Here is a 24,423-nt window from a genome sequence, read left to right on the forward strand (position 1 = left end):
CATATTTAAAAACTTTATTAGAAACAGAGAGCTCTGTTTATTGTGCACACAGTCCATCATGGCTTAGCTTCTGTTCTCAGGAGGAAGTGTGTGTTTCTGTATTTACAGTCGTCGCTCTCGAAACCCGCCGCTAGCAAAACACCCAAAAACTGAGGAGTTCATAAAACAACAGTACAAAGAGTCTTCTCTTAAAAAATACTATAAATCATTCTTTACAGGCGTGTAAAACGTTCTTCTCAAATACATGTGGTTTTATTCTTTTCTTTACTCAGAGCTTTTTATGTACAAAACAACAAAATGTTCAGGAGCAGGAATCAGCCGTCGGTTCGAGCCTGACGCACAGAGGGGGAGGGGGGGGGGGGGGGGGAGCAGCGTCAGTACTGAGCTCAGACCTCCGATGCACGGAAGATTAATTCAGTCAGAGGAAAAATGGTCATTAAACCATTCTGAGGTTAATCCAAATTTATAATGACTCAATGATAAAAACCACTCAAGTCTAATTTTATAAATGAACTTATTAAAAGACCAAATTAAAAATATTTAAATCCAAATTAGACGGTAGTTTGAAATGACTTTTTAAACCAAAATAAAACAATTACAAGATTCCAAGTCGGAATTTAGTAAAATTTTGACCAAAAATAACCAATTGTGTTTTTTAATTAATTTAGTTTATTAAACAACGATGAAATAGTCAAAATAAATAATTAAGTCATTACTCTTAATCAAATGAATGAGTCAGAATTAAGAGACTTCAAATTAAACTGATCAGATTATGATTTTAAAATCAAGAATCTTGAGATTTAAATTGTTAGGCACAAATTTGATAAATGAAAAGAAAGTAGATAATAATTACACTTTTCAAATCAAAGTGATGAAATTAAACATTCTGGCTCAAAATTCCTTTAAAAAAAATCTCTTGTTACATTCGAAACATCAAATGTGGATAATCTTTTTTTATACCGTTTCCTGTGTTTCCCCGGTGCAGTAAAGGTCCTCCAGGAAACACGACGCTCTCTCGCTGTGACGTCCAGGACTTTGAATTTTTTGTTTGTCTGTTTTACCAAAATAAAATCTCTGATTTCATACAAAAAGATCAAAAACACTCAGCAGGAAGTTGGAAAAGTCGTTTTTGGTTTAAATAAATAATATCTTCTGTTTAAAAAAAAAAGGATAAATTGCATAATGAACCGTTTCCTCTTCCTGTTCCCACCTGTAGGAGCAGGAGCAAACCCCCCCCCCCCCCCAAAAAAAAGGGTCACATTATTCTGAAAGTCAGAGACGCTGGGCTGAGGTACTGAGGGAGGGAGGGAGGGAGGGAGGAAAGAAGGAAAGAAGTGCTCTGTGGCGGCTTAACAGACGACGAGCTGATTTTTCTGTTGCATTTGTCTCTGAACAGGAAGTCCATATGTGAGGGGGTGGGGCTAAGTCAAGTTGGAGTAGCCCCTCCCCCACACACCACCATATTTGCAGGAGTGAAAGCGTTCCCATCAGCCACTGCTGCAGTCGATGAGCTCTCACCTGGAGGTTCGAGACCTTATTTCACCAATCATGTCCTCTGCTGGCGGAGTGGGCGGAGTCTGTGGCTGCAGTCGGTGAGGACGAGGAAAATGGGAATACGGTGGATGGGTGGAGCTTGAGTGGGCGTGTCATCACCTGCACTCCACAGCAACGGTGTTCTGATTGGGCGAGGCCGAGGACGGACTCATCCCCGTGTCGGAGGACCCCGAGGAGGTCGACGGCGTCGTGTTGGACACTGAAAGAGACAGGAAGTCAGTAACAAGCTCTAACAGCTTCAGAATAAAAGCAGCTGAATCCACTGTGCAGCTCCTACCTTCTCTCTCCTTCTTTTTTAGCCTCTTCCTGCGTCTGTCGATGGAGGCGACCTCTGACTTCAAGGTCATGTAGTACTTTCGGATCTCCTGCAGCTTGTCCTGCAGGAAGGAGATCCTCTCTGTGCTCGACAAGTTGTCCAGCTCATCTGAAGAAGAGGAGGAGGAAGAAGAAGACACACGGTTATCACAGTTCTGTGTCTCCGCATTCAGGCAGATGAACCAGTCCAGGTCCACAGGGGACGTTTCCCCTCTTAGGAGTTTAATGATTAAATCCCACGACTGGTTCAGGACCTCAGTGTCACCGAGCTGAGACATGATGAGACAGATGCTGCTCCGTCACGTGGTGTCAGTGATTTGTGTCATAAGAACGTTAATGGTTTTAGAGCAACATAGAAAATAACATCTGCTTTAACTTCAGTAGCTCCATCACTTACAGACGGATCAGGAACAGTTTTTATTTTTCTTGTTTTTTTTTGCTCAAAGTGAACGAGAGCGATTCTGACTCGGCCTCCACCAACACTTCCACTATGAGGCCGTGACCTCTGACCTCTGACCAGTTCATCCTTGAGACAACTGGTCCAAATGTGATGAAATTCCATCAAGACAGATATGAGGTTGTTTGGATGATACGTTCACAAGGTGAATGAAGAGTTCAAGGTCAAACCTCTGATCTGTTTACAGACTAACGACCTGAGGTGAACCCGACCTGAGGTGAACCCGACCTGAGGTGAACCCCGACCTGAGGTGAACCCCGACCTGAGGTGAACCCCGACCTGAGGTGAACCCCGACCTGAGGTGAACCCGACCTGAGGTGAACCCCGACCTGAGGTGAACCCCGACCTGAGGTGAACCCGACCTGAGGTGAACCCCGACCTGAGGTGAACCCGACCTGAGGTGAACCCGACCTGAGGTGAACCCGACCTGAGGTGAACCCGACCTGAGGTGAACCCGACCTGAGGTGAACCCGACCTGAGGTGAACCCCGACCTGAGGTGAACCCGACCTGAGGTGAACCCGACCTGAGGTGAACCCGACCTGAGGTGAACCCGACCTGAGGTGAACCCGACCCCGTGGGGACTTACCGAGCTGCAGCGTCCACTTGTACGACCTGTGGGAGGACGGGGAGCTGGGTTTGTCTTTGCTGTGAGACGACGGAGACGACAAACCAGGACACCGAGACTTCTGAGACTTGGACAGAGACGACGGACGAGACTGGTCCTCGCTGTCGCTGCTGTGGCCTGGAAGGAGAGAGAGGAGGGTTCATTAGAGCAGCATCTCAAACACACTGTGATGTCATTCAGGGAGGGCCGATGACGTCACCACCAGTGACATCATCACGCGGCTCACCTGCTCCGTTCTTCTCCACCTTCCCGGGCGTGTTCGGTCGTTTCTGGGTGCGTTTCTGTTTCTTGGCCGACGGGCTGGAGTTACAGTCCATCGCCCTCTTCTGACCTGAGGGGGTCAAAGGTCACACAGTTACTTCCTCAACGTCACAAATACAGGGAACCAATCAGAGAGCAGGGTTGTGTTGTGTCGACAGAGGTAAACAAACCCAAGCTGTGCTCTTACCTCGGTCCTTGTTCTCCTGCAGTGACAGCAGGGAGGTGGAGGAGGAGCTGCTGCCGTCGAACCCGGGACTGGAGTTGCCCTCCTGCTCCCCCCCCACTCCTGCCCCATCGTCCTCTGTGGCGCTCCTGGTCGGGCGCAGTTCCTCGGAGGAGGGGGTGGAGCTGGGAGCAGCGGCAGGGAGGAAGGGCTGGGGGAGGTGAGGCGAGTGTGGGGTAGGGTGGGAAGCTTGGTGGAGGTGAGACAGCAGGGGCGGAGCTTGTTGCTGCTCCCTTATCATCAGGAGGAGGTGCTCTGAGGAGGAGACGGGCTTCTCCTTGTCGTCGGGGTCGTCCAGGTCCACCTCGTGGCAGACGAGCGCCTCAGGACCGATCTGTGGCTCCAGCTCCTCAGCGGGGGGGGGACCCAAGGCCTCTGGAGCACGGGGAGGTGTCCCAGCATGCACCTCTTGCTCCTTCATGGCGCCACCTGGTACCTCCTTCTGTGTCTCCTCTCTGGTACAGGGTGATTCCTCTGTTTTCATCACCCCCTCACCCTTCCTCTCTGGGCGGAGCGGGGAGGAGGCGGTTTTGGGTGAAGCTCCGGACGCCACCTTGGATGCGGGGGCGGGGGTTTTGGGGGAGGCAGCCTCCTCCTCCTGCTTCCTGTCTGGGCGGAGCTTCTTCTCTGCTCCTCTCTGCTCTGCTGCTTTACGTTTAAGCGCCGAGCTGCTCCTTTCCTCAGGTGAAGCCTCCTCCTCCTCCTCCTCCTCAGTGGCAGAGTCAGTGTCCGAGTCCATGGTGGGGGACTCAGGGGGGAGACAATGGAGGACCACCATGGGCTCGTCCTGTCTCTTAAGGACGCTTCGAGGAGGAGAAGCGAGTTCTGCATTGTGGGAGGGACTGAGGGCGGGGCTGGGAGTGCAGAGGGGGATTCTGGGAGGAGTTTCAGAGCCTGTCTCTTTAAGGTTGGCCCGCCGGCCTTTGACCCTGGGGGAGGACAGAGGAGTGCACCTGTCCCCCTCCTCTGCAGCAGGTGGGGGGGACAACTGCTTCTCAGGAGACGTTTGGTTCTTGTCGGGGGGAGGGGACATCCTGTCGGGAGAGGACTTGATGACCACTTCCTGTCCTGGAGACGTTTTGCTCTCGTTGTCCAGGGGAACTGGCATCATGGTGACTTCAACTGGAGGCTCCTCCCCCTGCACTGCCGGCTCCTCCCCCTGCACTGCCGGCTCCTCCTCCTCCTCTGATTGGCTCAGCACTTTCCCAGACGTGCTGGGACAGGCTGCGGCAGGGGAATGACTTGCTGTTTCCATGGTGACAGTGTCATCGTCATAAGGAGGCATTGAGATGTTAGTGACCTCACTCGTTTCCTCCTCCTCCTGATGCTCCTCCTCCTGAAGCCCCTCCTCCTGATGCTCCTCCTCCTGATGCTCCTCCTCCTGGGAGGGCGGCGCCTCAGTTCTCCCTCGCCAAGGCGATGGCTGTTTATCAGGCGGCTCTTCTGATTCGCTGTCGTCTGAAGAGTTCCCAGAATCTTCTGCAGGAAGAGAGCAGTGATTGGTTAAATCATCAGTGCTGCGACTGGATGGTAAATGAGAAGCAGCAGTTTGTGGTTCTCACCGATGGACCCTCGGTCCGAGTCGGACATGCCCGACGTTCTCCTGGTTCTCCTGCGAGGAGTTCCTGCAGAGAGACGACACGTCAGAGGACACACACACTTTCACCACCAGGAGGAGCTGTTACTGACAGGAAGTGATCACGCTTTGTAGTCACCGCTGGTAGCTGAGTCATGTGACTGATAAGAACCAATCAGGAAGAGAACGACTGCGTCATCGATTACAAAAGTCTGGATTTCTGTTTGTCCTACAGCTCAACCCCGGGTCTCGAACTAACGGCCGAACCGCGCTGACCACGTCCGATCTGAGAAGCTCAGCAGGGTCGGGCCTGGTCAGCACTTGGATGGGAGACAGCCTGGGAATACCAGGTGCATTAAGCGGGACACTGGTTGAGGGGATAGAGCCCGGTGGTTCGATCCCAGTCCTGCCCACCTGCATGGCCATGCAAGATACTGAACCCCAAGTGGCCTGCCGCTATGCACTGTGGTGTGATTGGCCATAAACTGTACTGTTAGAAAAGATCTGTATAACTACAGAACATTTAGTAAACTCAGGATTCGTGTGGACGCCGGGTGGAACTACACCACCAGTGAAAAGCCGTAGTGTGTCTTACCGTCTCCGTTGGCCAAGCTGGAGGACGTCTCGGTTCTGCTCTTTCCGTTGGACCGGCCCTCGCTGCTTGGCGTCTTGGAGACGCTGCGGCCGGCAGAGCCCGGTGGAGTGCTTCTCATCTGAGGGCGCCCTCGCTTCGCCCCCGGTGGCTTCACCGCGGCCTCATCCCTCTCCACCTCCTCTTTGTTCTGCTGAGGAGACAGGTTTCGTTAGCAGGAAGTCACATGATCAGTCTGATAATTGAGACCAAGTGTCCTCATGGTCTTCATGGTGGTATCATGTAGCGCTGAGGATCAGTCCATCAAGAGATGTATTTTGATGTTTAAAATATTTCCTGGTTCCAGTGAGGATTGAATTTTAAATATGATAACTGTTTGATCATCCTATGGTCGTGTTGCACTGTGGAGGACGGACATGAGGACGGACAGAGGGCGTCCTCACGTCCGTCCCCAGTGAACAAGTCAATGTTGAGGCCTGGACATTGTCTTAGGTTGAAATGTTACAATAAAGAATAAAAAACTGATGGTTACACAACTTATGTAAACGTAGCTGTTGCACTGAGGTTGTGAGATGTTTGACGATTCGAGTGTAAACGATCGTTAAGAACTCAGAAAGTTCTGTGACCTCACTGCTGTGCGTCCTGAGACGCTCCCGAGGAGGCGCCCCCCCCCCCCCGGCTGCTGACTGGACAATCAGAACCGTTCACAGCATCACGCCATCGACAGTTTACATAACCAGGCTGAGCTCAAGGGAATCTCACCTTCACCTTCTTCCTCTGTCTCTTCTTCGTTCCTTTCTCCACGGGCCAGATGATCCTGTCGGCCTTCACCCACTCGTCGTACCTGCGGAGCAGAAACATCTGCCTCACACACTGCTGACGAGACGACAAGTGCTGACGTGCGTAACTAATCAGACCAAGACATCTTTGAAACCAGCAGGACAGGCAGAAACAAAAGGCGAGGCCTCCTCCATGTTAGCAGCCGGGGCCGGGGACACAGGGTGATGGTCTTGATCTTGTCAGATGTGTCCCTCACTGAGGACTCAACCTCTGACCCACACTGACCTGACGTTCCAGCCGTAGTAGTGAACCAGGTAGACCGGCTCCCCGTTGTCCAGGTCCGTCTTCTTGATGTGAGCTTCGTAGATTTTCTGAGTTTTTCCTCGGCCGTACTTCACCCTGACCTTCGTCCCCGTCACTGAGTCTCCATCCTCATCATCCTCACTCCTGTCACAGACACAGGATCAGTGTTAGTGTTGAAGCACCTGAATTGTCTCTGAGGCTTCATCCTTCAACAACCTGTATCAAATCAGGGCTGGAAAGTAATAGAGTACATTAAGTTAAAGAGTAACTGAGCAGCAGGCGGCTGTAACCTGCGTCCACAGGCAGGATCAGGTCGGTGATCTGACCACAGCTGTGACACCTGACCTGAGGTCCCTGTGTCCGGGGGAAACTCATGACAGTGATCACCAAAGGATTTCTGAGTCAAAGAAAAATAATTTCTCACCTCTACAACATTTCTTCAATCACAAAACTGTTGATACCAGTATTCTCCGTTCAGAGGCGTTAGGGGAACTGCCTCACCTGAAGGAGCCATGATTATTTATGTGATTATGTTCCGGTCTCACCTGGCTCCTCTCCTCCTCTCCAGCTCATCCTCATCCTCATCTTCATCGTCATCATCCTCGTCCTCAGAGCCTTTCTCAAAGTCGTCCATTCTTCTGTGGCTGCGTCTCCTCACCTCCCTCTGCTCCTCGCTGTTCTCTCCTCTTTTCTCCGGCCTGGAGGAGGAGTCAGTCTCTGCTTTCAGCGGCGTGCCCACACACCTCCTCCTCCCCTGAGACAGACACACAGCTTCAGTCTGTGGACTTCAGTTCTAAAACAGGGTCACACTTGTTTTCAGATGCTGTTACCACCAGCAGCTCTGAACTCGGCAGTAGAATTGTTCCTCCATCGTATCTGATGGTGTTCTTTCCACCTGTGATGTCACTTTGTGGAAAATCTTTAAATGCTTCTTATTTCTAAAATCTGCAGAATCTCAGCTAAAAGGTTCTGTAAGTCCATAAACCAAAACAACTGATACGTTTTTAAATCATCTTACATCAAAGTTACAAAAATCTACACTTTTATAATTTATTAACTTTGTTATTTTGAGATATGAGCCTGTCTCCAGAGCCACGATCACCTCCTTTAGTACCACATGTAACAAGATGTGATGACTTCATGACAAGCGTCCAACATGAGGACAGAGGACAGAGGACAGGGGCCAGGGGACAGGGGACTCGACCTTGTGCCACTCCACACTCCAGTCCAGTGGGTGGCACTTAAACCTATGGACTCGCTGGTCAAACCCCATTAAACACAAGGAAGAACCTTCAGGCTCTTGTCAGCTGAAGCATCAACAGCAGCTCAGTCCAAATAGATCTGATTCTAACCATCACTCAGGAATCAGCATCTAAATCTCAATGTGTTAAAAACTGTTTGAACTTTTAATAAAAAGCTCGGTGAATCTTTCACGTTCCGCAGAAAGATCCAGGTGAAAGTTTGGGACATGTTTCAAAGCGTTCTGATATTTCATGCGAGTGTTTTTCAGTCTCACCCTCGGGGACGTCTGAAGCTCCTTCATCTCCTCCTTCTCACTCGCACTGTCCGACTCCGCCTCCTCCCCCTTGTCGTCAACAGGCTCCGCCTTCACATGTTGCGTTGGGGGCTCTGTGGGCTCCACCCCTGCTGTCGCCGGGTTGTCTGGTGTTGTGGGAGGGCGGGGGTTGTTGTGATGGATGGTCCTGAAGGTGATGGAGGCGGACCGGCAGTACTCCTCGAACCCGTACAGGTACCTGAGATGAGAAGAGTTCAACCAGAGGAGAGAGAGACGGGAAACGGATCAGAAGCGTTTGAGGAAAGCTTGTTCCAATCTGTCCTCCAACGTTTCATACGGAACCAAAACACGTTCATCAAATCTTGATGTACAAGACACTGAACCCGGTTCTGTCTGCGGTGTCACAACCATGGGTTCAATTCACAGTTTCAGACGCACAACTCATCTTTCACCCTCTGTGAACCACCACGTGTTGGTGTGAGGGGCCAATAGATTGAAGAGTTCACTGGGTTGAGTGACAGCTGAAGAAGTGCTGGAGGGGGGGCTAGTGGTTCTGAACCAGAGGAGAGCAGGAAGTGTTCGTACTGTCAGGGCTTTTCTTAGCTTAGGCCTGTTTGAGGGAATTAACCACAGCATGTACATCAACTGGGATGGAACCAGTGAGACGCATGTTTTTCAGTCCTAACATGTCCTTATTCAAATCCAGTGTCAAACCTGAGATAACGTGTGAAACTCCTGAGCCAGTTGTTGGTTCCAGACCATCAAGAGCCACTTTACTCCCTCAACAGAACCATAGCACTGGACCAGAACTGGGTCAGTGATGCACTGGTCAAAATTCCTTGTTTTCTTCAAACGTGACGGGGACTCTGGGGCAGAACGGACCAGTGAGTCCTGATCACATCACACACATGACATGAGTCACAGTTGAAAATAATCTGATCAGACCTTCCCCCCCCGCTGAGATAAAGAAACCCTGAGGTCAACATTCTGGAAAAAAATATAAACCCTCTCGTGAGCTTGCTAAGATTTATCTCCCGTCAGTTTCCTCCGGTTGCTCCTGAGGTTTCACATTGTGTTCACAGGAACGAGGCCGACGACAACTTGCTAACATTTCCTCCGGCCACTCAGTGTCTCCAGCACGGAGACTGAAGCCACGTGAGCTGAGGTGAGGGAGCAGCTGGGTTCTCTTACTTCCTGTAGGCCGTCTTGACGTTGTAGGATGCAGCAGAGTTCAGGATGGGGATCCCCAGATCCATGTAGACCTGCTTCCACACAGTCCCGGACTCAATCTACACAGACAGACAGACACACACAGACAGACACACACAGATCAGAGCTCGTCAAGCTTTGGTGAGACAGCCAAGAGGAAGTGACATCACAGGACTTCAGTCCAGTGTGCGACACCTTTCTCTGCATCATCACACCTGGTCATCAGCAGGTCACATGACCCACTGAGCTCCTTAAAGAACATGAAGCTGTCTCACACACAGATTTGCATGTTCATGTATTAACTGCATCTACAACATATCAATACATTAATGAAAGGTATGAGTGCTATGAAATACAAAATGACAGCTACAGGTCATGATCAGTGTTAAGAGAAACATTAGAGGAAACCAGAATGTGAATCCCTTCAGACCTGCACTTGGTCAGCTGACTATCGGATTCAATGTCCATTAGACTTTAAAACAAACTCCACCCGGCCCTCAGTTTATGGGTATGTTTCAGACCTGAATTGAACCATAGATGTTTTCCTCACATGTTCCTCATATGTTCTCCAGGTTCTCTATGTGAGAACAAATGTCTGAGTACGAGTCTCTGGACATGTTCTGGATCTTCTCCTGCAGCCTCATGTTCAATGTGTGTAACATGTCAGAGTGAGTCCATGTGAGGAACCAGCAGGACAATGTGTGGAAGCTTCCCAGTGAGCGAGTGGACATGTTGATGAGTTTTCTAACACGTGACGTGAAACTGGAAGAACACAAACATCTCAGGATGAAGAAGAGGAGCCGGACACGAAGAAGACAAAGACGTCAACTTGGAAAGAAGAGTAGATTCCAGAGCTTTTGGTGATGAGGGACAGACAGACAGGTGGACAGTCCTCACCTTGTGGCAGCCTCCCAGGTGAAAGACCAGTCTGAAAAGCTTAAAGAGGTTCAGGTCCTTGTAGCCCAACACAGGAGGTTTGTTGATAGGAGTTCCTGTGAGACAGACAGATGTTGTGTTAGCCATGAAGGACGTGGTTCTACACTAATGTCCACGGGTCTGAGAACCACATGAGGTCAGACACACACATGGTTCCTGCTGACCAACACTCAGCCTCCCAGTCCGGGGACATGTTTGATGGTATTGTTCAGCACTTCAGTCGTCCCACCTCCACCAACCATTTGTCCAAACTGAATTTGAAACCATGAACACAAACTGCGACAGTGACTCTTGTGGGACTCACCTCTGTCCTCCATGAACTTGTAGAGCTGTTGCAGGAAGTGGTCCCTCTCCTCCGGGTCAGGCTCCTCCTCCGGCTGCACACAAACACAGGGAGGTTAGAATCTGACCCCCACAGCAGCCTCAGTCATCAGCATCTTCAGACTCTCACCTCCTCTTTTATGTGCTTCTTCTTTTTCTTCTCATCTTCGTCGTTGTCCTCCTCGCTTTCCTTCTCCTCTCCTTCATCCTCATCGTCACTGGAGGACGAGTCCAGGATCTGACTCATGTCCATCTTCCACACATCTGGAACCTCCATACTCCTCAAGAACATCTGGGCTGCTTCTAGACCTACAGGACAGGGAGAAGGAGGTGAAAGGACATGGGATGGAGGGGAGGAAGGCGTGTAAGCAGGAGGAAGAAGAGAGGGGAGAACAGAAAAGAGGAGCAGTTGAAAAAAAGGGAGACAGAATAAGCAGCACTGAGCTCTGGCAGAGCCCAGCGCCCAGGTGCATTGTGGGGGTTGTAGTGTCTCACCTGTCCTGTTGGATAACTCAGACTTGGCGATGCTGATGGAGTTGACTGGGTGGACATGTCTCCTAGCCACTGTGTGGCTGAGGGACAGAACAGCAGGAGGGAGAGAGAGCTGATCAGTTTCTGATCAAAGATCAATTATAATATTAATAATACATAACAAGTGAACTCACAACTTGGAGTCATTGAACGATCGGACCAGACACTGATCCTTCTTCACCACGAGCTCATCGTTACAGCTCGGAGACACCACCTGCAGGACAGACACACACCTGCAGTCAGAGCCTGCTCATGTGACACACAGGTGGAGGTGTGTGCTCATGTGACAGACAGGTGGAGGTGTGTGCTCATGTGACAGACAGGTGGAGGTGTGTGTGCTCATGTGACAGACAGGTGGAGGTGTGTGTGCTCATGTGACAGACAGGTGGAGGTGTGTGCTCATGTGACAGACAGGTGGAGGTGTGTGTGCTCATGTGACAGACAGGTGGAGGTGTGTGTGCTCATGTGACAGACAGGTGGAGGTGTGTGTGCTCATGTGACAGACAGGTGGAGGTGTGTGTGCTCATGTGACAGACAGGTGGAGGTGTGTGTGCTCATGTGACAGACAGGTGGAGGTGTGTGTGCTCATGTGACAGACAGGTGGAGGTGTGTGTGCTCATGTGACAGACAGGTGGAGGTGTGTGTGCTCATGTGACAGACAGGTGGAGGAGACTCATGTGATAGACAGGTGGAGGTGTATCTACCATAGCCAGGTACCAGCTGCTGGGCTCCTCCTCGTTCTCGATGCTGCAGACTTTTCCCAGCAGCTCATCGTTGAGCCTCCTCCTGTCGTCCTCCTCATCCTCACTGGACGAAGGCTCATTCTCCTCCTCAGCACTGAGACAGAGAGAGAGAGAGATTAGACAGAGTCGGGTGCAGCAGCTTTATATAACTGAACAATATGTAAAATAAACTCACACAGCTTGAGAAGAACGCCGTCCACCACGGTTCGACTTCTTGTTGATGACCGGAGTCCCGAAATGCTCCGGGTTTGTTAGAGGCAGCTGGTCCAGAGTCTGGGGGTAGAGGAAGACATGTATTTAAATAACACTCAGAAAGAGTCAGATGCTTTAGTCCAGGTGGAAGGATACAGGCCTGAGAAGTAGTCCCTCCGTCTGAGTGGGACTCACCTCGCTCTCTGCAAAGTGTCTCTCTCCCTTCAGACACAGGGACGTCCGCCGCAGCGTCTTCTCGTCTCCGTCATCAAACACTGGAACACAAAGACGCAGAGTCAGCAGAGACTCACAGGAGCTGGTTCACACGCAGTGACCAGGTCAGCTGGCGGGGGGGGGGGGTCAGACAGCCAAGAGAAAATGTGACATCACATGATATCAGCTCGTTTAGCGAAACCTTTCTCAGCATCATCACTCCGCCCCCCCACAGCCAATTAGAACGTCTGCACTCATCCAGCCAATCACAACACTTTCAGACAGCCAATCACTGTGATACCAGAGTGGAAAGGACGCTGATGACTTGTTGATTTCAAAGTCACTATATTAAATATTTGTGTATTAGTGTAAGAGCTCTGTGAGGAGAGGAGTACAAGTCCCACTGGGAGCAGCGTGGACCAATGGGCAGACTGGTCAGACACTCACCCACAGTGTAGAGACTGGCGTCTGTCAGTTTGCTGATGATGGCCTCGCTGGATAAACCCTCGTTGGTCTTCACCTCCACAGTGGAGCCCACCTGGAGCACAGAGGCAGCATCTTTAACACACATTCATTATTTAATTCCATTGTTGTGGCCGAGCAGGAAGGAAGCACGATGAGCACTGACTCGACTGTGTGTGGGATCTACGGTTTAAAGAAATGCAAAATAATAAAACGATACATAGAGGGGGAGATATTAAATCATTTAAAAGTCTAATCCAGCCTAGACCATGAGAACAGCTGTAAACATCTGGTCACGTGATGAACTGTGTGCTCTTACCCTCAGAGCTCCTTTCACCTGGTCGTCCTGCACCACCTGGGACGTGCTGTCCCCTTTGAGAGTCACCTGGAGAAGAGACAGGAGCGTGAGGAGGGAGACAGCTTCACCTGCATGTCCACTGGGTTGAACCGTGTGGACATGCTGCTCAGAATGTCTGAGGTTTAGAGAAACAGCTGATTCATGTTCTGTCTGATGACTGATTCCCAGCTAATCTGGTCCACATGCCAAAGTGTCATTGGGCCAGACATTGAAACCCAAATAGCTTGTGATGGCTCAGTGTGAAGGAGATGGACGACTGACAGTCAAAGCTCCAGAGAGAAGCACTGAGCTGTGTCCAGACACGACCAGCGGAGCACAGAGTAAACAGGAAGTAGACTGTCTCTGCAGCTGGCTGCTTAGTGACTGAAACTCCTCTGAAGGAGGAAGTGAAGGTGACGAGTCAGAGACAAGGTGGAAGCGTAACTGACAGGAAGTGTTACTGACAGGAAGTGTAGCTGACAGGAAGTGTTACTGACAGGAAGTGTAGCTGACAGGAAGCGTTACTGACAGGAAGTGTAGCTGACAGGAAGCGTTACTGACAGGAAGTGTAGCTGACAGGAAGCGTTACTGACAGGAAGTGTAGCTGAAAGGAAGCGTTACTGACAGGAAGTGTAGCTGACAGGAAGCGTTACTGACAGGAAGTGTTACTGACAGGAAGTGCGACTGAAAGGAAGTGTTGCTGAAAGGAAGTGTTAGCGACGCTTTGTGACAGAAGAAAAAAACAACTCAGAAATCTAATGTAATTAAATGTTGAATCCTTGTGAACCCCTCCATCGTATCACTGTCCCGACACAGTCGTCATGAAGGGACACACTGCACACGCCTGTAGGTCTGAACTCAACAGTGAAGAGCCGACCACGTCTCGTGAAGCGAGCGGTGTCCTCGCCGGTGTTGTCCCGGGTTCGTTACCTCACATTTCTTCAGCGAGAGCCATTTTCTTTACAGTAACATACAAACCAAAGTGAAGAGCTGAATGAGAGTGGAGACAGGTGAGGTCAATGGAAACTAGAAAGCAGGAGATCCCCTGATATCAATCTAATCACCTGGTGTTCAATTTACATTAACTCTGTCTTCACAGTGAGCCGAGGTTCACCTGGCAGGGGATTGGTCAGACAGCCAAGAGAAAATGTGACATCACATGATATCAGCTGATTTAGCGAAACCGTTCTCAGTATCATCACTCCGCCCCCCCCATAGCCAACTTGGTCGTGCACGTCACTTCTAAAGTGTTTAAATACATGTTTCATGAACTCTCGTGAGGATCCAACTATCACCAAGTGAACTAGTGTACGTGTCCTAATAGCTTTTGACCCGTGATGGTGTTTATTGTTAACGTGTAAAGAAAGCGCAACAAGAAGGTTGCCGGTTCAAACCCCACTCTTCCCCATCTGCATGCCGAAGTGTCCTTGGAAAGATACTGAACCCCTAAATGGTCCCTCATAAATGTTGAGCATAATAATTGTAAGTCGCTTTGGACAAAAGTGTCAGCCAATTGACATGTAATGTAAAGTGCAGGTAGGCGGGGGGGGGGGGGGGGGGGTACAAGGACACCGGACCTATACACTGGGTCTGCCCTGATCCTGAAGCTGCCAACAAGTGATTGGTGTTTAGCTGGGTACAAAGCCTGACCTTGATTCAAGATAATACTGTTGTACCAGAAACCCTAACACTACTTTGTTTTCATAATGGTTGGAAGGTGTAATCCTGATTAAATGAAGCGTGCAGCCCAAACGCAGACGCCACTGTGATCAGGTGTGACTCTTCTCTTTCACAGGACTCAGACAAACTGCTCTGGTCCAAACGTGCACTTCCTGTCAGACGTCCACCTGCTGCCTGTGTCTCACCTTGACCTTCACCATGCGCTTCACAGTCTTGATCTTGGCCTCGCAGAAGGCTCCTCTGTACTTAGCACTGACGTCCGTCCCCACCGTCAGGTGAGCAGGCTCGTCTGCTGCCTGAAACACACAAACACAACATCAGGACTCACACATCCCTCTGAGGAACATCAGCTACACAACAGAGACAGGCTAACACTGCTGGTGACTGGTCTGACTCACCTGAACCCAGGAGTGTTTCTATTTGAGGTTCACACAAACTGTCACATGGCTAACCTGACCCTAACGTCCCGTCTGTCCCTGACACTTCTCACCTGCAGCTTCTGTTTCCTCTGCATTAGTGAGTTTCCAGGATCACATCATATCTACAACAGATGTTGATATGTGAAAGAACAGCTCATGACTGAAAACAGCTTTTAAGGGTTTCAGCTTCAAGTCGGTAGATCTGCAGATTCTTTTCTGGGACGTTATTAGTTCTATAAAATGTTGAAAACAATTAGAAGACAAGCTGAGATATTCCAGAAGCTTGTTTTATCTGATCTAGAAAACTTAAATACTGCTTTGGATCCATATGAGACCAGGAGCAGCCTCAGACCTGCACCGTGAGGAAGAGGGAGGATTTAAACTGAACTTCACGAGCAGCTGATGAAGAGTTGTGTGTTCTCGGCCTGTGTGTGATGAAGGAGGTGAAGTGTGGTGTGACACGTGACTCCAGACATGAAGAAGAGGAGCAGCTCCTCCAGCACTCACCTTCATCTTCACTGCTTGAGTCCGGCTCGACACGGACGATCACTGAAACACAAACAGCAGCGGGTCAGTGTTGTTAATGATGCTAAGCTAAAAACTAGCCTCGGACTTCTGCTAGCTCAGGCATTCTTCTCGGTGCAGCCCCCCCCCCCCTCCCAGCCCGGATCTCATATGTGGCACCGACAGCTCCATGAACCCGGAGAGCCATAGTCCCTGGGACCGGCCGTGGAGCTGCTTCCTCCGAGCCAGGGGAGACGAGGCGGCGGCTCGCAGGAGGGACGCGGGCGGAAGCAGCTCCGGACGAGCCGGGCTGTCCTTCCCGCTCCGCTCCCAGCTCCTCTGAGTCACGTCGCCATCACTGCTCACCATGTCAGCTCGGCTAGCTCGGCTAACTTTACCGTACCCTCCAACGGCCGCTAGCCGCCCGCCGCCGGGGGAGAGTCCCGGTCACCGCGACCCCACCGAACCACGACACCGACCGGACCTAAACAGCGGCTGTGTGCCTCGGTGCGAGGGGGGGAACGAGCGGAGGCTCCACTCTTCGCTCCGGAGCTAAATTTAGCCACCTGGCTAACTGGCGACGGAACGAGCAGTGTGATCCTGCGGGGATTCGAACCGTTGCTCCCCGAGGACAGGAACCGGACCCCGGAAGCCCCAGCGCCTTGTGGCGGACAAACCAAGTTTCCATTAACCGAATCAGAACCAAAGTTATTTATTTAATAAGTGTCGCTTCCACAAAGGCGCAGCAGCTCCACATTGCTCCACTCAAACACCCGCCGTTCACCGCGCTGCGCTCGGCTCGACCTCCCCTTGCGACCCGCCCGGCCCCCAGCCCCGGTGGACCGGCTGGTTCCGCCGGTTCTCGGTACCGAGTCTGTGGAGAATCTGCGGGTTTTACTCACGGTCGCGGCCGCGGCTGCTTCCTCTCGAGCTCAGAGACGATCCACGAACAACAAGCTGTTGAGCTCGGCTCTGTTTCCTCACACGTGATTGGCTGCTACGACATTGGTCGTTCCACAAAAGAAATCTGATTGGTCGTAATAATCCTCGATTCTAATTGGCCGTTCCTCTTCTGGTGTCGCTATTTGTCGATACGAACCCGGCGCCACAAGGGAAATGACGCCATCGGCTGCGGGGTCATCCAATCAGAGGAGAGCTTGAAAGAAAACCCGCCCACTGGAGCTCACAATTGGCCTCGCTCGTGTTTTCCCAGCAACGACGCGTCGCTATTGACTCAACGGGCTTCCTTGTCTGTGCGAAGCCCCGCCCCTATACGTGCTGGGAACTCGCGCACCAAACTCCATTCAAAACACGGAGAGTTAAAATGTCGCCCATCAACATGTGAACAACATGTGAACAACATGTGACATCATCCGTCACTCATGAAACCTGCACGGGTTCTACGGGTCTGTGACGTCACCGGCTCAAGGAAACACGTCAAACTGCGAAGTTTCTTCTGAAACACGTGGTGTCTGTCACGTGACATGAAGTGAGAACCAGCACTGGACCCTCACGCACTTTAATGACGTGGGGCCGTGCGTGAGACTCACGTTCTTCACGGTTTCATTTCTGATCCGGAACAAGTTAAGAACAGTGGGCGGGACCTCCACGCTTTTACGTAAAAGGTTCAATGTGACGTCAGAGCCCTGGATGTCGTTTTCCTATGCGGGAACATGGAGGTGATTTGTAACAGACACGTGGCCCCTCATTGCGGGCAGGGGCGTGCACACACAGTACGAGGGCTGAGAGGAATGTCCTTATGAGTGGACATCATGTGAAGGTGTGAGAGGAGGCGGAGTCACATGAGGGTCACAGGGCTTCACCTTTAGGACTGGCTGCAGGATGTCCTGAAGAGGACACATCTCAGAAGCTGTGGTCTGAGGGGGCCCCTGCAGTCAGGGAGGAGGTTCTGAGCTGCACAGGAATCTGTCACCATCAGAATCAGCTTTATTCATGTAGCTGCTTTCTAAACAGCACCAGCTGCTGGACAGGTAAACAAGGAGTCACAAGCAAAGAAGCTCTTCAACTGTTTTCAAACTTTATTTATTTTCTCAAATCAAAAGTGAACAATATAAAAGATTGAGGGCAGAGTCCGAGATGTGGGCGGGGACGCAGGGGGACGGGTCTACATGTTGTCTTCATCAGAGTCGTCGTCCTCCTCTAAAGAATCCTGAGAAGACAAACACCAGAATCACAGACTGAAGAAACGGATCCAACATGAGAATGGAGGTGGAGCTGAAGGTGGACTCAGGAGGGACCTGCTCACCTTGGCGTATTTCTCGGCTTCCTCTCGAACATCTTTAGGTACCAGCTCGTGTCGTCCATTTGTGACTGGAGGGGAGAGGACAAGACACAATAAGTGGAGAGACTGGAGGAGCGACAGACAAATGGACAGACGGGTACAAGGAGAAGACGAGCACACCACCGACTGGTTCTTACCTTCTCCGACCCAGCTGAGCTCCAGCTCAAACGATTTGTCCTTCACTTCGTCATGAACGATGTAGATTCTGGACAAATGAGACGGGACAGATTCAGGGTCGGGCCGTGACAAGAGAATAAAACACACGTGTTGTTACAGGAGCTCCAACATGTGATGCTCTGATGACAGGAACCTTTCTGCTGCATCATCTAGAAGCTTCACAGTTTCCTTTGGTGGATCATCATGTGCACCTGATGACACTTCATACAATGGGACCAACGCAGATTCTGCTCACTTCAGGGTTCTGAAGGTTTTTAACGAGTTACATTTAGAACTTGAGACCATAATGAAGGAAATTTAAGATTCATGATATGAAGGAATATCTGAGTCCCACAACCACTGACACTTCCTCACAACTGAAGATGAAGAAGTGGAGTAGAAAATAAACCTGAAAACCCCAGGTTCTCTCTCAGACCACAAGGCAGCTGGAATCATATCTGAGATCAGTTCTAACCAGGTGTTGATCAGTTATCATTTCATGTTTGTAGTTTTATTACAGCGTGTTAATATCTGAATCACTGAGAAGGACCCAGGACACAGAGACATTACAAACTGTACATGACGAAAAAACATCTATCTTGAAAAGAAAAACAATAAATTCTAAAGAGAACTACTCGTATTGTTAAGAGTCCGTCAGTTCCACAGGACAGAAACAGACGTGGTGCCCCCCCCCCCCCCCCCCATGTGTCTCCGTGTTATATGATGAAGATGGAAGATTCTGATTCTTTCAACAAGTTCCTCACAGCAGGAGCACTGCACTGACATGGTTCATGTTCAACTGAAACTCCTTCATCTGACAAACAAACATTAAATCAACATTCAGATTCACGACTCATCTACTGAGCACGTTTCTATAGAGCTGCAGAGAAGGGGATCTCCCTGCTGCATGTGACCATCGGACTGAATGAATAAACTCACCTGCAGTTTGACCTCTGTCTTGACGGCTTGTTTTCTGATGAGGATCTACCATAGCCAGGTACCAGCTGCTCGGCTCCTCCTCGTTCTCCATGCTGCAGACTTTTCCCAGCAGCTCATCGTTGAGCCTCCTCCTGTCGTCCTCCTCATCCTCACTGGACGAAGGCTCATTCTCCTCCTCAGCACTGAGACAGAGAGACAGAGATTAGACAGAGTCGGGTGCAGCAGCTTTATATAACTGAACATACATGTGTAAAGACAATCACATTGGAAACGATGGCGACCGCAGAAACAACATGGAACACAAAGACGCCGAGTCAGCAGAGACTCACAGGAGCTGGTTCACACTCAGTGACCAGGTCAGCTGGCGGGGGGGCGGTCAGACAGCCAAGAGAAAATGTGACATCACATGATATCAGCTGATTTAGCGAAACCTTTCTCAGCATCATCACTCTGCCCCCCCACAGTCTGCACTCATCCGACCAATCACAACACTTTCAGACAGCCAATCACTGTGGTACCAGAGTGGAAAGGACGCTGATGACTTGTTGATTTCAAAGTCACTTTACTTAATATTTGTGTATTAGTGTAAGAGCTCTGTGAGGAGCACACACTCCTAAACACATGTTACACTTCACTTACATCTTTGTGGTAAATGACGGTGAAATGAGATTTTCAATGTGATCTCACTATATTCAAAATCCCGCTGTGAACCAATCAGAGAGGAGTACAAGCCCCACTGGGAGCAGCGTGGACCAATGGGCAGACTGGTCAGAGACTCACCCACAGTGTAGAGACTGGCGTCTGTCAGTTTGCTGATGATGGCCTCGCTGGATGAAGCCTCGCTGGTCTTCACCTCCACAGTGGAGCCCACCTGGAGCACAGAGGCAGCATCAGTAACACACGGTGGATTTAAGGTAAACATTAACACAATGGTCTCCAGCAGAGCTGCTGGTCTGGAACCATCACGATACCACAGCTCCTTCATCTGGAGGAGATCCCACATTTGTATGAAACTCATGTTAAATGAGAATAACTATAAAAAACAGTTGCAGGGGATTGGTCAGACAGCCAAGAGAAAATGTGACATCACATGATATCAGCTGATTTAGCGAAACCGGTCTCAGTATCATCACTCCGCCCCCCCACAGCCAATCAGGACACGTGCAGGCTGCATCTCAGAGGAACTGTTAGTTCTTAAAGCTGCACAGGGTGAAACAGGTGAACACACAGAACCACCAGTGAACTGACCTCAGATCAGAAGAGGACTTGAATCCATCATTTGAAACCAGCGTGTTAACACAAAAATCTGGAGTTTAGACTCCAGGTCTTTCTAGAATCTTTCTTTAGTTAATCAACAAATCATTTCAACTGCTCTGATGATAAAACAAAGTGTGGAGCTGAGGACTGATCCTGAATCAGTGGCTCGGTCACTTTGACCCTGAGGTCCTGGTCGTGCACGTCACTTCTAATGTGTTTAAATACATGTTTCACAAACTCTCATGAGGATCCAACAAACACAAGTGAACTAGTGTACGTGTCCTAATAGCTTCTGACCCGTGAAGGTGTTTATTGTTAACGTGTAAAGAAAATGCAGCTAGGCGCGGGGGGGCATGCAGCAGGGGGACACAGACCGGTACAAGGACACCGGACCTGTACTGTGGGTCTGCCCTGATCCTGAAGCTGCCGGGGCAGTGATTGGTGTTTAGCTGGGTACAAAGCCTGACCTTGATTCAAGATAATACTGTTGTACCAGAAACCCTAACACTACTTTGTTTTCATAATGGTTGGAAGGTGTAATCCTGATTAAATGAAGCGTGCAGCCCAAACGCAGACGCCACTGTGATCAGGTGTGACTCTTCTCTTTCACAGGACTCAGACAAACTGCTCTGGTCCAAACGTGCACTTCCTGTCAGACGTCCACCTGCTGCCTGTGTCTCACCTTGACCTTCACCATGCGCTTCACAGTCTTGATCTTGGCCTCGCAGAAGGCTCCTCTGTACTTAGCACTGACGTCCGTCCCCACCGTCAGGTGAGCAGGCTCGTCTGCTGCCTGAAACACACACAAACACAACATCAGGACTCACACATCCCTCTGAGGAACATCAGCTACACAACAGAGACAGGCTAACACTGCTGGTGACTGGTCTGACTCACCTGAACCCAGGAGTGTTTCTATTTGAGGTTCACACAAACTGTCACACCTCTAAGTTGGGAGGGGGGGGGGGGGGGGGGGGAAATCGATTCAGTTACGAATCTCAATTCTTGTGAATGATGATTTTTCTAAATCGCCACGCTGCCTCGCAAATCGATGTTTTGTCTGTAGCCTACTTTCAATTATTCTATTCAAGGCAGAAGAAAACGTTGCCTCTCATAATCCTACAGACGGAGCAATGCAATCTGTTCCTTCAGGATTTGCTTCTTGGCTAGAAGCGCAGCTAGTGGACAAGTAGTCCTCTTGGAAAATGAAAGAAAACATAGATCGCACTAGTCAGTCAGTGAGCGAGTCAGTAAGTGAGCGAGTCAGTAAGTGAGCCAGTCAGTCAGTCAGTGAGCGAGTCAGTCAGTGAGCCAGTCAGTCAGTGAGCCTGCTTTAGCGGCACCGACAGTCAGTCGCTCACTTGGTTCCCTCTCCGTCTCGAGGTCCGCCCCTCTGAGGGATTTCACTTCTCCACCTCTACCGTGGTTTCAGATTTGTCTCGTCGGCTCCTCCTCACTCCTTCCTTCCTTCGCGTACTTCTGATTCCCATCCCCCCCCCCCCCACTGATGCAGAGGATGTCTGACCCAGACTTAAGACAAACCTCCGGAAAATGTTCGGACTCAAATTATCTCAACGATCCAGAGTTCCTGAGATGAGCCTCTGTCCTGTTTCATCCTCTGCTGTGAACATTCAGACAAATAAAGAGGAGGTCACCTGATTTCAATCTCATCGCCTGGTGTTTCATTATAATTAACTTCTTGTTCAGTGAGCCGAGGTTCAGGTGGCGGGGGGGGGCGGTCAGACAGCCAAGAGAAAATGTGACATCACATGATATCAGCTCATTTAGCGAAACCTCTCAGTATCATCACTCCGCCCCCAACAGCCAATCAGGACGCTGATGACTTGTTGATTTCAAAGTCACTGTATTAAATATTTGTGTATTAGTGTAAGAGCTCTGTGAGGAGCACACACTCCTAAACACATGTTACACTTCACTTACATCTTTGTGGTAAATGACGGTGAAATGAGATTTTCAATGTGATCTCACTATTTTCAAAATCCCGCTGTGAACCAATCGGAGAGGAGTACGAGCCCCACTGGGAGCAGCGTGGACCAATGGGCAGACTGGTCAGAGACTCACCCACAGTGTAGAGACTGGCGTCTGTCAGTTTGCTGATGATGGCCTCGCTGGATGAAGCCTCGCTGGTCTTCACCTCCACAGTGGAGCCCACCTGGAGCACAGAGGCAGCATCAGTAACACACGGTGGATTTAAGGTAAACATTAACACAATGGTCTCCAGCAGAGCTGCTGGTCTGGAACCATCACGATACCACAGCTCCTTCATCTGGAGGAGATCCCACATTTGTATGAAACTCAAGTTAAATGAGAATAACTATAAAAAACACAGTTGCAGGGGATTGGTCAGACAGCCAAGAGAAAATGTGACATCACATGATATCAGCTGATTTAGCGAAACCGTTCTCAGTATCATCACTCCGCCCCCCCACAGCCAATCAGGACACGTGCAGGCTGCATCTCAGAGGAACTGTTAGTTCTTAAAGCTGCACAGGGTGAAACAGGTGAACTCACACAGAACCACCAGTGAACTGACCTCAGATCAGAAGAGGACTTGAATCCATCATTTGAAACCAGCGTGTTAACACAAATATCTAGAGTTTAGAATCCAGGTCTTTCTAGAAACTTTCTTTAATCAAGAGGGGGGATTTAAACTGAACTTCACGAGCAGCTGATGAAGAGTTGTGTTCTCGGCCTATGTGTGATGAAGGAGGTGAAGTGTGATAGTTTATACACATAATTTATAACTATATTACTGGCACCATCACCAATCTCTGCACCTTAAAACCGCTCGTAACTCTTCTACTGTATATATTGTTGTTTTTAATTTGTTATATTGTTGTTTGAAAAGTGCACCAACCACACCAAGGCAATTTCTTGTATGTGCAACTATACATGGCAATAAAGAATTCTGATTCTGATGTGACACGTGACTCCAGACATGAAGAAGAGGAGCAGCTCCTCCAGCACTCACCTTCATCTTCACTGCTTGAGTCCAGCTCGACACGTGACTCGGGCTGGTTTCCAGCTCGTTCTTCATCTCTGTAGAAAACACATGGTTGTGATTATTATTTCGTTCTTAAGCTTACACAATAAAATAATGTAACTTCAAAGACTTCAAAATCCCCGCGTGGCGATCAAACAAAATGGCGCCAGCATCGTGTTCCATGTTTCGCCGTGAACGTTAAATATCATTCAAAAACATATTAACAGTTAAAACCAGCAGCGCCGCTCACTACTTTGAACAACACGTCATTAAAACCTTTCATTTTTTAATAAGATTATAAAATATCGCGGAGCATTCAGCAGGTGACTTACCCTCAGCAACGTGCAGCCACACTGAGGGCGGAAGGGGTCGACCGGAAGTATACTCTTTCAGGGGAACGCAAAGGGTGACGCACAGCAACGTCATTTCCGGAGGCAGCCTCGGATCTCTGCTTGCCCATTCATTCTCCACCGGCTCCGGTCACTACGTCCAACCGGAGGAACGTTCGCTTTCCTCCGGGAAACCGCCCGCTCCTCTCCGCATGTAGCCGCTAGCTCGGGTGTTAGCCTGCTGAGCCACAGCTAGGCTAACAAGCTAACAGCGGCTAAACTGAAAGTGACCTAACGAGTGGTCCAGTTAGCCGTTAGCTCAGGTGTCACTCACGAAACCTGCACGGGTTTTACGGATCTGTGACGTCACTGGCTCCGGGGAACACGTCAAACTGCGAAGTTTCTTCTGAAACACGTGGTGTCTGTCACGTGACATGAAGAGAGAACCAGCACTGGACCCTCACGCACTTTAATGACGTGGGGCCGTGAGTGAGACTCACGTTCTTCACGGTTTCATTTCTGATCCGGAACAAGTTAAGATCAGTGGGCGGGACCTCCACGCTTTTACGTAAAAGGTTCAATGTGACGTCAGAGCCCTGGATGTCGTTTTCCTATGCGGGAACATGGAGGTGATTTGTAACAGACACGTGACCCCTCAGTGCGGGCAGGGGCGTGCACACACAGTA

At 49.9% G+C, this 24,423-nt stretch overlaps 1 protein-coding gene and 6 non-coding genes across 14 annotated transcripts; all 7 read right to left on the reverse strand.

Moving 5' to 3' along the window:
- arid4a (AT-rich interactive domain 4A) lies at positions 1-24,219 on the reverse strand. 8 transcript variants are annotated; one of them, XM_062396915.1, is made up of 28 exons: positions 23,741-24,219; positions 23,397-23,464; positions 22,487-22,577; positions 21,087-21,197; positions 19,928-20,018; positions 15,013-15,123; positions 13,130-13,195; positions 12,796-12,886; positions 12,331-12,410; positions 12,119-12,216; positions 11,905-12,037; positions 11,335-11,414; positions 11,165-11,241; positions 10,800-10,978; positions 10,653-10,725; positions 10,310-10,404; positions 9,395-9,492; positions 8,204-8,441; positions 7,233-7,441; positions 6,670-6,831; positions 6,367-6,448; positions 5,608-5,797; positions 4,999-5,061; positions 3,401-4,915; positions 3,179-3,283; positions 2,914-3,069; positions 1,832-1,978; positions 1-1,753 (listed from the first exon to the last, which is right to left on the reverse strand). In XM_062396915.1, exons 6-28 carry the CDS (start codon positions 15,025-15,027, stop codon positions 1,650-1,652), a joined length of 4,056 nt encoding a protein of 1,351 aa, XP_062252899.1. In that variant the 5' UTR covers positions 15,028-15,123; positions 19,928-20,018; positions 21,087-21,197; positions 22,487-22,577; positions 23,397-23,464; positions 23,741-24,219; the 3' UTR covers positions 1-1,649. The 8 variants fall into 8 exon arrangements, 7 of the variants coding, with proteins under 7 accessions (XP_062252899.1, XP_062252902.1, XP_062252903.1 ...); XM_062396918.1 differs by lacking the exon at positions 13,130-13,195 and having other exon boundaries at positions 23,741-24,218; XM_062396919.1 differs by lacking the exons at positions 13,130-13,195; positions 15,013-15,123 and having other exon boundaries at positions 12,796-12,838; positions 19,986-20,018; positions 23,741-24,218.
- On the reverse strand, positions 12,492-12,573 carry LOC133963898 (small nucleolar RNA SNORD53/SNORD92). Its single transcript, XR_009923377.1, has one exon. It is a non-coding gene; the product is annotated as a small nucleolar RNA SNORD53/SNORD92 (small nucleolar RNA).
- LOC133963901 (small nucleolar RNA SNORD53/SNORD92) lies at positions 14,273-14,354 on the reverse strand. Its single transcript, XR_009923380.1, has one exon. It is a non-coding gene; the product is annotated as a small nucleolar RNA SNORD53/SNORD92 (small nucleolar RNA).
- LOC133963900 (small nucleolar RNA SNORD53/SNORD92) lies at positions 19,520-19,601 on the reverse strand. Its single transcript, XR_009923379.1, has one exon. It is a non-coding gene; the product is annotated as a small nucleolar RNA SNORD53/SNORD92 (small nucleolar RNA).
- On the reverse strand, positions 20,204-20,285 carry LOC133963903 (small nucleolar RNA SNORD53/SNORD92). The gene has a single exon (XR_009923382.1). It is a non-coding gene; the product is annotated as a small nucleolar RNA SNORD53/SNORD92 (small nucleolar RNA).
- Positions 22,140-22,219, reverse strand: LOC133963897 (small nucleolar RNA SNORD53/SNORD92). The gene has a single exon (XR_009923376.1). It is a non-coding gene; the product is annotated as a small nucleolar RNA SNORD53/SNORD92 (small nucleolar RNA).
- On the reverse strand, positions 22,765-22,846 carry LOC133963902 (small nucleolar RNA SNORD53/SNORD92). The gene has a single exon (XR_009923381.1). It is a non-coding gene; the product is annotated as a small nucleolar RNA SNORD53/SNORD92 (small nucleolar RNA).
- Positions 24,220-24,423: the final 204 nt, after the last annotated feature.

This window comes from Platichthys flesus, chromosome 10 (assembly GCF_949316205.1).
Source record: "Platichthys flesus chromosome 10, fPlaFle2.1, whole genome shotgun sequence".
NCBI lineage: Eukaryota > Metazoa > Chordata > Actinopteri > Pleuronectiformes > Pleuronectidae > Platichthys > Platichthys flesus.